Source organism: Myotis brandtii, unplaced genomic scaffold (genome assembly GCF_000412655.1).
Source record: "Myotis brandtii unplaced genomic scaffold, ASM41265v1 scaffold328, whole genome shotgun sequence".
Classification (NCBI taxonomy): domain Eukaryota; kingdom Metazoa; phylum Chordata; class Mammalia; order Chiroptera; family Vespertilionidae; genus Myotis; species Myotis brandtii.
This window is the reverse complement of record NW_005362626.1, coordinates 5653533-5667438: the sequence shown is the minus strand read 5'-3', so window position 1 is coordinate 5667438 and position 13906 is coordinate 5653533. Positions and strand designations below refer to the sequence as shown.

Genomic DNA, 13906 nt, shown 5'->3' with positions numbered 1-13906 from the left:
TAGGTTCCTTATGCAAGTGTGTATATGCCTATAACTTTAATGGGAATGGAAGCTACTCTTAAGAGCATGAATACATATACTTCAAAAATATATGAAAATAAGCCCTGTCCAGTGTTTCTCAGTAGTTAGTGCATCAGCCTGTGGACTGAAGGGTCTCAGGTTCAATTTCCAGTCAAGGGCATATACCTGGGTTTCGAGTTCCATCCCCAGCCTAGATCGGGGCACATGTGGGAGGCAACCAATCGATATGTCTCTCTCACATCAATGTTTTTCTCTCTCTATTTTTCTCTCTCTGCCCCTCCCTCCTCCCTTTTTCTCCCCCCACCAAAAAAAAAAAAATCAATGGAAAAAATATCCTCTCGTGAGGATTAACAAAAAAAGAAAAAGAAAATTCAAGGAAATTAATTATCTCTGTGAAAAAAATCAATATTGTGAATTCATAAGCTGTTTATTGAAAAAGTCAGCAAGTTTCTAAGGCTTTCATCCTGTGAGAATGGGCTCCAGCAGAGTGGACTGAAAGGAGAGGATCTGCTAAAGCGGCCTCTGGCTTGTCGCCAGCAGGAGACCTTTCTGAAGATGTGAGACAAGCCTAGTTATAAACCAAGGATATAAGAAGTTCAAGTTTCCGATATGGAAGTGTAAATTCCAAAAGGAATTAAATTAGAAGCACTACTAAATTTAATATCACAGAGGATTAATATGGCTAATGCAGGATTTCCAAAAATTAGGTTGCCTCGGTCAGATTTCACTGCCGAGGGCCAAGACGTTAACCTGCTCAAAAGCACAGAAGAGTGGTGCTGTCCCACCATTGAGCACGGACCATGCAGGGGTTAAGAAAGCTATGTCGAGTTCTAAGAGCCGGGGACAGAGAAGTGGAGATAAAACAGACAATGCATTAAAACAAAACACAGCAAGAAATTTCAGGAAGATTTATGTACATGTCTACACACATCACAGAACAGACCCACAGCCAGCACGTAACACCGATAGGCTGATCCTGACTCTAAGAATGTGTTTTAAATGGTCTGAGTTTCATTGCAAATGAACAGAGTTGCGTCTTAGTGAAATGAACGGAGGCTTTGTGTCCATTGACACCCAGCCTTACAGTGCTAATCACTGTAACAACCGGGCTGGAAGGCTGCCTGTCACAGGAAGGATCCTCTATATAACAGAAGAAAAACGATTTCTTGGAAGACATGCGACAGGGTGACAGAAGGCACAAGAACGTAGCCTAGTGTCCACAGGAGAAGCTAAAGGACACCTCCAAGCACCAAAGCAGGCACTTTCTATGAAATGAAAGGAAAGCAGAAACTGAAGGGAAAAAGCTGCTAAGAAAAAAAAGTGAGAGATGGTTTTTCAAAACAGACCAGTTCCTCTCATCAATACATCCAATGAAAGAAACAGCTTCTGCATATTTGCGAAACAGAAAGGTCAGATGTCACCTATGATTTTAGATGCTTAAGAAAAAAAATACAGGGGCAAAAAAAAATGCCTGTTATTGTTACTGCTCATTCTTCTAATGATCATACTCCAAATTTGAGGAAAAGGAAAGTTAGGAACAATGAAAAAATCCTCCTACACTCCATTGGTGGAACTAAGCTGCCAAGCTCCTCACCCTGTCCTGTGCACGGCGCCCCTGGGGTTGTGCGAACGGCCTGCAGAGGGGAGCGCTGCTGAAACTCTCAGCCAGAGAAAAGGAACAAACTCACATCTACCGCTCGGTGCTATCTTAAGTATTTTCTACAGACCTTTATTCATAACCAAAGGATATTCAGAGAAACAAATAAAGGTCGTGTAGCGCGCATAAATAACTAATTTTCTATCCAACTCTTAATGCAAATGAGGATTTCACAGCTGGAGGTGCGCTGTACCTGGAGGAAGGAAGACCCGGTCGGTCCTTACCTGCAGAGGCAGGCCCGGCCGGCTCTCCTCTTGGTGCCCAAGGCCCCGCTGTCATGGTGAGGCTATCCTCGCCTGAGCCTGCCCTCCCCAATGCTCACGGTGCCCACAGAGCACCCGGCCTCTTCGCCAGCCCTGCCGTGGTCGGTTCTGTGGCTCCACTAGACTAGATGCTTCTCCAGAACAGAGACCAGGGCTCCCAGCACCCCGATGCTGCGTGAAAGGAAGTAACTCAGAGCTCGGGCCCAGGAAGGGAGGGTGGGCTGGGAGCAGAAGACTGGGAAGAATAGGAGGAGGAGTCGAAATTGTTACAGAAAACGAAAAAAAAGTACAAATAAACATAATACAAAGTAGCTGCCTTCACCCCAAATGATTAAAAAATACCTCTCTGATATGTCTTCAAAGCCAAGTGAAGGGTCACACACACAACGAAATCAATCTTTTTACTTTACAGGGATACTTCTTTTTAACCAAAAATATTATTTAGGTTGATCATCTATTTTCTGCTCTTGAATTTTTAGTTTTTTCTAAAAAGTCAAAATGTATCATCAAAATATATCAGCACTTCTGAAGGTATTATAATAAAGGTATATTCAAAAACTCTGAAAAACAGAAGGAAAAACACCACCGGTTGAGAAGGAAACTGAGAATCTCAGAGCGTTCTGAGGCCTTTGCAGGCCAATGTGTAGACTCTTATATATTTGCTTAAAAATTAATCTGTACTCATCTATACTGCAGCGGCCATAAAGGTGTATTTAGTTGTATTTTGATTTTTAGGAGAAAACTGAAAATGCACCCCCCACCCCCCCAGTTTTATAAAACCACGGACAACCTACTGGGAACACAGACTGAGCAGACAATGCTACTGTAACAATTTTCACCAGCTCAGGCGGAAGGAAAACACCCACAGCACACAACCAAGTCCAACTGGCAACACCAAACAGTGCTTCATAAAACAGCAACTACTCAGAACGCCTGAGGAAAGAAATCAGAAGAGAAGTCGAAAGGAAGGGGACAGGAAGTACTTGCAGAAATCAGAGGACCAGCAGCCACAGGTAAATGAGGGGAAGCTGAGGGGCCCGTGTGAACGGCAATAGGAAGTATCACAAACTCATGTTCAACGATCATGTGGGTCACCCTCTTCTCGCTTCATAGTGTGTTTCAAATGATCTATTTGAGAACTCCCTTATTTACCCAGAGTACCCTGCTCGAGGTGATTCTGGAAAACCCCAACAGACGTGCAGGCCGCTGACAGGCGCGCACAGCAGATCTGCACGCACCTTGGCGGTTATCTGGAACTCCTCGTGCTCCTTCAGCAGCTCCTGGGTGTGCTGGATGCTCGAGCCCGTGGAGGTGTGCGTGGACAGGTAGAACTCCCCGTTGTCATGGATCCATTCTAGAGCCTGGACAGAGAGGGAATGGGAAATGTTCACGGCTGAGCAGTCCAAGTTCCTCAGTATCTCATCTAAATGCGAAGTCTCAGGCCTCGGCCAGCCCACATCAGGGAGCAGCCCCTCAAAAACAGACCAATTCCTGAAATAAGGGTAATTCTAAAACTGCGGGGGGGTGGGGGGGCGCGACTGACATGCTAGAAAGTTGTAATTGTGTCACAATAAAAAGGTCAAGAGTTTCTTATAACCAGGAACCTAAAGTCACAATAAAAGTGTCAGAAAAGAAACCACACGCACTGCGAAGGTGTGGGTGAGGGGGTGGGCTGAGACCCTCACGCTGTTAAATATGGGGACGTTCATGTCATGGGAACTTCATACCCCACGGAGAGTCTAACCAGAAGAACAGGAGCACAGATGCAAACTCCCAGCTTTCCAAAGCACAACTTTAGCCCTTTCTTCCTGTTCCTGGATCCGGTGAGTGCCCAGAGGGGCACCCACTTCACTGGTTTGGGGGCATCCGCGTTGTGCCTGAGCGCCACGGGGAGTGGGCAGAGATCGTGCTTGGAGAGCAGGGGCCAGCCAGGCTCAGGTTGCCACAGAACGACAGTTCTAACTCCTCTGCTCTTTCCTGGCTTAAGATGGAAGCCAGTGTTTTCCTCCCGTTTTCATAGGCCTGAAGTGCAATCAGACTTATTTAAACACACACATCTGAGTGAGCGAGCGGTGTGTGGAAAAGCAGCATGAAAGAGTCGAAGCTTTTACATGTTTCCTTCTACTCTCAAGTCATCCACTGCCGGGCTGGTATTGGCACAGAAACACCCTGCCTCTACTGGGTACATTTCCAGCGTTTTAGAAGAAAAATAAGAAAACCAGGACCGATCCTTCCCATGCAGCTCCCTGGCTGGGATGTACTTTTGGTGTACATCCAGGGCCCGAGCTCCCATCCCATCTCGGCAACAAGGTTAACCGGACTCTGAATGGAGGCAAAAAGCCACTTCTGCCCATTTGTTCAAAGGCCCTTGGTTTCTCCATTCACACAGCTAATCGTCCAGAGTGCCTACGATGGAGTCGTGCAAGGAGGCACCAGGGAATGAGAAGCTTGGGCCCTGCAGCTGCCGACCGACCGGAAAGGGAGAGAGAGGAGGAAAGATACACAGAAGACAAAGCGGGAGTGGGAGGCCTTGCTCAGAAGGCAGTCAGCAGAGGAGGTGTCAACGCTGGGACCTGAGGCTGAAAGGGATGGGCCGGGGAGGGATGGAGAGACCCAGTGCAGGCGGAATAGCGGGGGGGGGGTGTACACGCAATGGTCCCAAGCTGAGGGAGCTGGTCCCTCATGGGGAGAGGCTGGGGGTGAGGGAGCTTGTCCCCCATGGGGAGAGGCTGAGGGTGAGGGGGCTGGTCTCTCATGGAGAGAGGCTGGAGTGAGAGAGAGGGAGCTGGTACCCCTCGGGGAGAGGCTGGGGGGGAGGGAGCTGGTCCCTCATGGGGAGAGGCTGGGGGGAGGGGGCTGGTCCCCCACAGGGAGAGGCTGGAGTGAGGGAGAGGGAGCTGGTACCCCTCGGGGAGAGGCTGGGGGTGAGGCTGTGGAGGGCAGGGGCTGCTGTGTAGGAAGAGATGGAGTGAGTGGAAGGAACAACACCAATTAGCAAACTGGCTCAGAGGTTTAGACAGGACATGGCATGACGGCTCTGGTGGGAGCGAAGGGTAGATCTGACACACACAGGATGTTTGCACCCACAAGACTGATGAAGGGGTGAAGGTGGGGCGATGAGGGGAAGACAGGAATCAGGAACCACACACCCTGTAAGATGAGGGGGGCGTGGGGGACAGTTCTGGCAAAGAGGAGGCTGGGGGGACCGGTCTGGATGCCAGAAATGGAGGTGAGGGCTGGGAGATAGCAACCGAGAAGAGAAGAGAGAGAAACAAGAGCAAATCCCAACTGAGCCCTGGGAAAGTCAGCCTTCAGAGGCGGGCTGAGGAGGAGGGGCAGCGAGCCTGGGGCAGTGGTGGGCAGGATGCTGGGGGGAGGGCAGGGGGTCACCTCTCCACCACCCTCCAGTGAGGCACCACCCAGTGACCCTCAGGGCGCCATCCTGAGACCTGATCCAGCCGGGGTCTCAGGACAGATTCTCCAGGAGCGATGGATACCTACTATCGGTACAGAACCTGACAGGTCTGCGGGGCCTGTGGGTTGGCACTGCTCAGGGCCTAAACTTAGTGATTTTATAATTGGCAAACAAGCTGGGCTTTAGGAAAAAGCAAGACAATTTCTCTGTCAAGGGAATTATTTACAATTTTGTTCTGTGTAGCTGAGTGATTCCTTGTCTTTCAACAGACACATAATAAAGAGATGTGGGAAAGAATTATGAAACAATCTCTAATTAGGAACAAAACCACACTGCCGTAAGTCTCAAACATGGCTGAACTGTTTTTAAATAAGATGGTAAGCAGACATAATTTAACCATTAAAGACATTACTGCTTCCCGCCTCTGTTGGGAATATGATGACTACACCTGCACAGTCAGCCGAGATGAGAACAGGCCGAGTCAGGATGCCAGGTGAGCGGACCGCACCCCCCAGCTCCTCTGCCTCTGGGGACCAGGCCACCCACTGCGAGACGAACATTTACCCACAGGGAACAAACGTGCTCCCTAAGAGGAAGCCTGTGCGAGGAAGACACCATCTTTCTTAGGCTGTAAGAGTTCACTAAATGCCTGGCCTGCGACAGCACATAGTCGGTGGACAGGTGGATTCAGAAGGCGCCTAGTCCGGGTCTGACCTGGAGAATGTGAGCGGCCCTACGGGTTCTTATGCTACCGTGAAGGCCCAAGAGGAGTGACGGATCCTGTGTGTCCGAGTTAGGGGTGCGACAGGCTTTCACCCAAAACGACCTTCCATGACTGACGTTCGGGCAGAAGCACTTTCTCCCAAACGGACTTCAGAGAGGGGGACACTTCCCACGTGCCCTCCAGGTGTCTCTGCATGAGCCAAGTGTAGGAACGTGGTTGGCTACACTGAATTGTTAGACATTCTGTCACATTTCTTACGTTATTTTTGCTCGATTTATCTGAAGAATGAACTCTTACCTTGTACACATAAATACAGTGATAGAAAAAGGCACCCACCACAGTATTTACACAAACACAGAGCCTAGATTCCATGACGATTTTTAAATCATCTTCTCTCACTTGTATTTGCTGTCTGAACCATGGGTACTGACAGCGGAGACAAGCTCAGGGCCACACTCCAAGAGACACGCCTTATGAGGCTGTGGGGTTTTCTCTTCATGGGGAGAGGCTGGGGTGAGGGGGCTGGTCCCCCACAGGGAGAGGCTGGAGTGAGGGAGAGGGAGCTGGTACCCCTCGGGGAGAGGCTGTGGGTGAGGCTGTGGAGGGCAGGGGCTGCTGTGTAGGAAGAGATGGAGTGAGTGGAAGGAACAACACCAATTAGCAAACTGGCTCAGAGGTTTAGACAGGACATGGCATGACGGCTCTGGTGGGAGCGAAGGGTAGATCTGACACACACAGGATGTTTGCACCCACAAGACTGATGAAGGGGTGAAGGTGGGGCGATGAGGGGAAGACAGGAATCAGGAACCACACACCCTGTAAGATGAGGGGGGCGTGGGGGACAGTTCTGGCAAAGAGGAGGCTGGGGGGACCGGTCTGGATGCCAGAAATGGAGGTGAGGGCTGGGAGATAGCAACCGAGAAGAGAAGAGAGAGAAACAAGAGCAAATCCCAACTGAGCCCTGGGAAAGTCAGCCTTCAGAGGCGGGCTGAGGAGGAGGGGCAGCGAGCCTGGGGCAGTGGTGGGCAGGATGCTGGGGGGAGGGCAGGGGGTCACCTCTCCACCACCCTCCAGTGAGGCACCACCCAGTGACCCTCAGGGCGCCATCCTGAGACCTGATCCAGCCGGGGTCTCAGGACAGATTCTCCAGGAGCGATGGATACCTACTATCGGTACAGAACCTGACAGGTCTGCGGGGCCTGTGGGTTGGCACTGCTCAGGGCCTAAACTTAGTGATTTTATAATTGGCAAACAAGCTGGGCTTTAGGAAAAAGCAAGACAATTTCTCTGTCAAGGGAATTATTTACAATTTTGTTCTGTGTAGCTGAGTGATTCCTTGTCTTTCAACAGACACATAATAAAGAGATGTGGGAAAGAATTATGAAACAATCTCTAATTAGGAACAAAACCACACTGCCGTAAGTCTCAAACATGGCTGAACTGTTTTTAAATAAGATGGTAAGCAGACATAATTTAACCATTAAAGACATTACTGCTTCCCGCCTCTGTTGGGAATATGATGACTACACCTGCACAGTCAGCCGAGATGAGAACAGGCCGAGTCAGGATGCCAGGTGAGCGGACCGCACCCCCCAGCTCCTCTGCCTCTGGGGACCAGGCCACCCACTGCGAGACGAACATTTACCCACAGGGAACAAACGTGCTCCCTAAGAGGAAGCCTGTGCGAGGAAGACACCATCTTTCTTAGGCTGTAAGAGTTCACTAAATGCCTGGCCTGCGACAGCACATAGTAGGCGGACAGGTGGATTCAGAAGGCGCCTAGTCTGGGTCTGACCTGGAGAATGTGAGCGGCCCTACGGGTTCTTATGCTACCGTGAAGGCCCAAGAGGAGTGACAGGGATCCTGTGTCCGAGTTAGGGGTGCGACAGGCTTTCACCCAAAACGACCTTCCATGACTGACGTTCGGGCAGAAGCACTTTCTCCCAAACGGACTTCAGAGAGGGGGACACTTCCCACGTGCCCTCCAGGTGTCTCTGCATGAGCCAAGTGTAGGAACGTGGTTGGCTACACTGAATTGTTAGACATTCTGTCACATTTCTTACGTTATTTTTGCTCGATTTATCTGAAGAATGAACTCTTACCTTGTACACATAAATACAGTGATAGAAAAAGGCACCCACCACAGTATTTACACAAACACAGAGCCTAGATTCCATGACGATTTTTAAATCATCTTCTCTCACTTGTATTTGCTGTCTGAACCATGGGTACTGACAGCGGAGACAAGCTCAGGGCCACACTCACCAAGAGACACGCCTTATGAGGCTGTGGGGTTTTCTCTTCAGAACAAACTGTTCATGACAAGGCCCGACTGTTTGGATCATTAGAAAGTGGTTGTGAACCTGCTGAATGGAGGTCTGAATACAGGGTGGAGGGCAGGGCGCCCAGGGCGACTGACCTGCTTGGCACTTCGTTCAAAGACCACGTACTGCTGGCACTGGTCCAGCCGCCTCTTCCTCATGGTCCAGTAATGCAATACCCTGTTCTCCCGCTGGAAGAGTTCATTCAAGATATCTGAGAGAGCGCAGAGGAAAGCATACAATCAATGAAACCTGCAGATAACTCTCGTTTGCAACTTTTCCTGATTTATATTTTTACTTACTTTAACAAAACAGTCAATGCCAATATATATTACGCCTTTTCTCCCTATGTATATTCTTCAACTTTATTGAATAAACTAGAGGTCCCTCGGCCTGGCCTGAGGGGATCGGGCTGAAACCGGCCTGGTGTATGGATTCGTCCAGGGTGTGTCCGGCTCTTCTGACCCAGTCCCAATAGGCTAGCCCCAGCAGCAAGCTAACCTACTGGTCAGAGTGTCTGCCCCCTGATGGTCAGTGTGCATCATAGCAACTGGTCGAATGGTTGGTCGAACGAACGGTTGGGCACTTAGCATATTAGGCTTTTATTATATAGGATTACCAATCTGTATATTTAATATTTTGTTACTAAGCTAAGATAATGAGTCAGAGCTTTAATACTGTGAAATGAACCTTAAAGTGAAGCCCGGGATAGGGTTTCCAGGCAATCTCGTCCAGCCCCTCCCCCCGCTGTCACTCGCGCCTCCGGGCTGACTCACTTTTCACTTGCTGCTCCGGGGCCTTGACGTGCGTCACCATGCCCGGCATGCTCACACTGTTCCTGTGCAGGTACTTCAGGAAGACGTCTGCATTCCTCCTGGCGAGCGTGCAAGCCTAGGCACAAGGGAGCAATGTGCTGTTAAACCGACTTACGCAGACATATCGAGTCCACAACATCAGGTGGCGCTCACACACGTCTTTACTGAAAATGTTCACCTGGCCAACGTGTGTTCATAAACGGAAGGAACCAAAATTCTGCGACCCTCAAGATGCTTTTTTGGGATACTGATGTGAGGCTGATTATTATTATTATTATTTTTAATATATTTTTATTGATTTCAGAGAGGGAGAGGGAGAGAGATAGAAACATCAAAGATGAGAGAAAATCATCAATTGGCTGACTCCTGCATGCCTCCTACTGGGGATCAAGCCCGCAACCCAGGCATGTGCCCTTGACCGGAATCGAATCTGGAACCCCTCAGTCTACAGGCCGACGCTCTATCCACTGAGCCAAGCCGGCCAGGGCATGAGGCTGATTATTAAGAAACAAAAGACTCAGGAAGAACCTTTGACACCGCCCCCCCCCCTCCGCCCCTTTCCTGCCCAAGAGATCCAGACAGAGAAACCTGCTTCAGGAGGAGATCTGGGATGCTCCCCCCTTAGCCGAATCTGAATGAAATATGGCAAACAAGAGGGCCGAGTCCCCAGCAAGGACCTGCCTGCCGGGTTATTCTGCTCTTCCTCAACTACCTACACATCGCCCATTCTCACTTCTGAAAGCTAATACCCCATTCCCCCCTCTTGCTCCTCTGTCCAAAAATGTCTTATCTATCCAACGCTGCCTCACTCACTTTGAAATTTTCATGGATTTTATCCTGCTTATGTGAATTCCCCATGCACACATATTAAATTTTTATTTCCCCCTGTTAATCTGTCTCTGTTAATTTGGTTATGAGCCCAGCCAGAAATACTTAGAAGATGGCAGAAAAAGTATTATTACTTGTTTTAGCCCCTACAAAACCAAATAAGTAATTTCATTAATGTATTAAAAAACAAGAGTGACCTGGCCGGTTGCTCAGTGGTTAGAACGTTGGCCCACGGACCAAAGGGTCGCAGGTTCAATTCCCTGTCAAGAGCACATACCTCAGTTGCAGATTCAATCCCCAGCTTGGGTTGGAGCATGAGCAGGAGGCAACCAATCGATGTGTCTCTTTCACATCAATGTTTCTTTCTCTCTCTGACTGTCTCTCTCTCTTTCTCTCTCCCCCCTCCTCCCTCCCTTCCAATCTGTCTAAAAATCAATGGAAAAAATATCCTCAGGTGAGGAATAAAAAAGAAGAAAAAAAGAGTTAAGTAAGGGGAAAAGGATATAAATATAAAATCAAAGCAGTTAAGAAAAACCCCCACATTAATTATATTTGAAGAGGAAATATCTTGCACAGTTCCTGTCCCAGATCTGGAATTAAATGGTACTGAGACCACAATCTGGGCGTGAGGAGTGCACGACATCATTGGGCTGGTCATTGTGTCTAGGTCTTTCCTGGAGATGGGAGCTAGCACAATTTTTTTAAAATTAGGAAATATACCATGAGTCTCTACTGAGAGTCTAAAGTAAGCTGTCATACCAAATACCAAGGAAGCTGCTGAAACTGCTGGAGTCACGTTCAAAGGACATCTGCACCACCTGGCCTGAAGGGGCTCCCCCTAGGGGACAACTTGAATATAAAAACAAAATAAATGACTCCAATGGATTGAAGCATACCAGATACATTACAATCCATGATGATGGTAAAAAAAGTAACAAAACCACAAGAAAAAACAAATGAAGTGTATGTAGAAGCTGCTAAGGGAACAGCTCATTATTCTGAAAATGGCAAGCAAAGGGAAAGAGTCAAGCATTTACCATGCCTTCTCTGCACGGACTCTATTTTAGATTAACAAAATAGCTCAGGGGTACTTACTAATTCTAGCTAATTGAGGAGAAGGAATGACAGAATACCACTGTTCTGCAACTGCTAATGAGCAATATTACCACTGGTACTAAACCCATGAGGTGAGAGGCTGGTGGGGAAGAGCTGGAGGCACCGTGTTTGAAGCACTGACAAATTCTCATATTGTAGAGACAGGAAGAAGTGGACCTTATGTGGCTCCTGATGTAACACATGGGAAATGCAAGCACCACCCACTGGGTGTGCCAAGCACACTCACGCATGCACACACTCACACTTGAAGCTGACCAGGGCTCTCAACATAACTAACAGAAATTCAGAGCATCCAGGATGGTGCTAAATGACTCCACAGGACACAATGACCAAATCTGGAAAGCGGGAAAACACCACAGTATGAATAACTTATTTCTTCAATTAATAAATGGTAATGAAAGGAAGGGTGGTATTTATATGAAGAGACATACAAATCAAACCAATATTTGGACTTGTTTGGATCTTAATGAAAAGGTATTTGTGAGACAATCAGAGAAATTTGAATGCTTTGATTCTACATGAAATAAGTTACCATTAATTTTTAAGATTTGATCATGGCATTGTGGTTGTTTTAGAAAAGTACAATTTAATGTGTCGATACTTACTAAACTATTTGCAGATAAAATGATGTAATATCTGGAATTTAAAACAATCCAGTGAAGATGGGCACTGCCCATAGGCTGATAATCACTGAACCTGGGTGAGATGCATACGATTCGTTCTTTATTTTGTACACATCTTTAAACTTACACCACAAAATGTTTAAAGACATCCAATGCAAAAACACTATAGAATTCTCGTGAACAAAGGAATCAGAACAGGCCTCTGTTTTATCATTTCACCTAAAAATCTTTCTTAATTAATATAATTAAGTAGACCAAGATGGCGGCATAGGTAATCACCTATACCTGCTGCCTCTCACAACCACATCAAAATTATAACTAAATGGCAGAACAACTACCACCCAGAACCACAGGAAAGCTGGCTGAGTGGAAGTTCCACAACTAGAGAGGTGAAGAAAGCGCATTGCGACCGGTAAGAGGTGCAGAGGCGCGGAAAGTGCTAGCACCTGGATGTGCTGTTCTTTAAACCGGGAGGGAGATACAAGCTCCCGCTTGCCCTGAATTACAGTGACAGGCAAGACTCTGGGGGACCCAGACACATACGGGGAGAAACTGGACTGTCTGGCATTGGGACAGGAACGTGAGGGCAGCTTACTCTTAGAGGTGCTTGCAGCAATCATTGTTCCTGCACAGGTGCACGGGACGCGGAGAACCAGGGACTTCTCTGGTTCAGGGAAGCCATTGCTGTTTGCTCCGCCCTGGTGATTCCCAGAGACCCGCCCCACCCAATTTACAACTCCACCCTAGCTGTGCGCATTGGCTTTTGCATATGAATGGCCTGTCTTTTCGTCTAAAACAAACTGCAGCTGGGTCAGAGAGCCCCAGAGATTCCAAAAGAAGGCCTACTACCTGGCAGCAGCAGCAGCCTTACTTCACAGCTGGACCTCGTCTGGGCACTTCCAAACTCCATACAAAGAGGAGGAATCTGCAGATGTATCTGTAGCTCCTGCTGGGCGGCCCCAGACAGTGGCTGACCTTGCACTTCCTTGGAGATGATAATGGATTACAACTTTTCACATCCATAAGAGACACACTCAAGGGGCAGACTCAGTGAGCACCAAAGCCCTACTGAATCAAGTCCTGCCCCATAAGGGTGTCTCCTGCGCAACAGATCTTCCAGTGTAGACACAGCTGGTCACCACAGCCTATTGGCCTGGAGGTCAATTCCTCCCAGTGATACCAACAGCAATCAAGGATTAACTACAACAAGACTGTGCAAACATCCCACAAAGGGGTGCACCAAGAGCATCCACCTCAGGTGACTGGGGAGGCTGAGCCACTGGGCCCTATAGAACACCAACCACACAAGGCCACACTATCAACTCAAGTAGACTTAGCAGCTACCCAGTACATAGAAACAAACACAGGGAAGCAGCCAAAATGCGAAGACAAAGAAACAAGTCACAAATGAAAGAAATGGATGAAAGCAAAATACTGGATATAGAGTTCAAAACTACAGTTATAAGGTTACTCAAGAATCTTCTAGAAACCTCTGAGAAATTTAGTGAGACCCTCAAGGATATGAAAAGGACCAATCAGAAATTAAGCATACACTGACTGAAATAAAGAATAATATACAGAGATCCAACAGCAGACGAGAGGATCCCAAGAATCAAGTCAAAGATTTGAAATACGAAGAAGCAAAAAATACCCAAATGGAAAAGCAAAAAGAAAAAAGAATCCAAAAATATGAAGACAGTGTAAGGAGCCTCTGGGACAGCTTCAAGCGTACCAACATCCGAATTATGCGAGTACCAGAAGAAGAGCAAGATATTGAAAACATATTTGAAGAAATATTGACAGAAAACTTCCCCTAACTGGTGAAAGAAATAGACTTACAAGTCCAGGAAGTGCAGAGAACCCCAAACAAGAGGAATCTAAAGAGGACCATACCAAGACACATCATAATTAAAATGCCAAGGGCAAAAGACAAAGAGAGAATCTTAAAAGCAGCAAGAGAAAAACAGTTAGTTACCTACAAGGGAGTACCCATACGACTGTCAGCTGATTTCTCAACAGAAACTATGCAGGCCAGAAGGGAGTGGCAAGAAATATTCAAAATGATGAATAGCAAGAACCTACAACCAAAATTACTTTACCCAGCAAAGCTATCATTCAGAATT

At 47.6% G+C, this 13906-nt stretch overlaps 1 protein-coding gene across 1 annotated transcript in view; it reads right to left on the bottom strand.

Annotated features, from left to right (window-relative positions):
- The window catches only part of TRIO (trio Rho guanine nucleotide exchange factor), a 217751-nt gene that overhangs the window by 108551 nt on the left and 95294 nt on the right, over nt 1–13906 (bottom strand). The window contains exons 19-21 of the mRNA XM_005871063.2: nt 9178–9292; nt 8500–8615; nt 3180–3302 (exon numbers count right to left, since the gene is read on the bottom strand). Coding sequence (XP_005871125.1) covers nt 3180–3302; nt 8500–8615; nt 9178–9292 — 354 coding nt within the window. The remainder of the gene's footprint in view (nt 1–3179; nt 3303–8499; nt 8616–9177; nt 9293–13906) is intronic.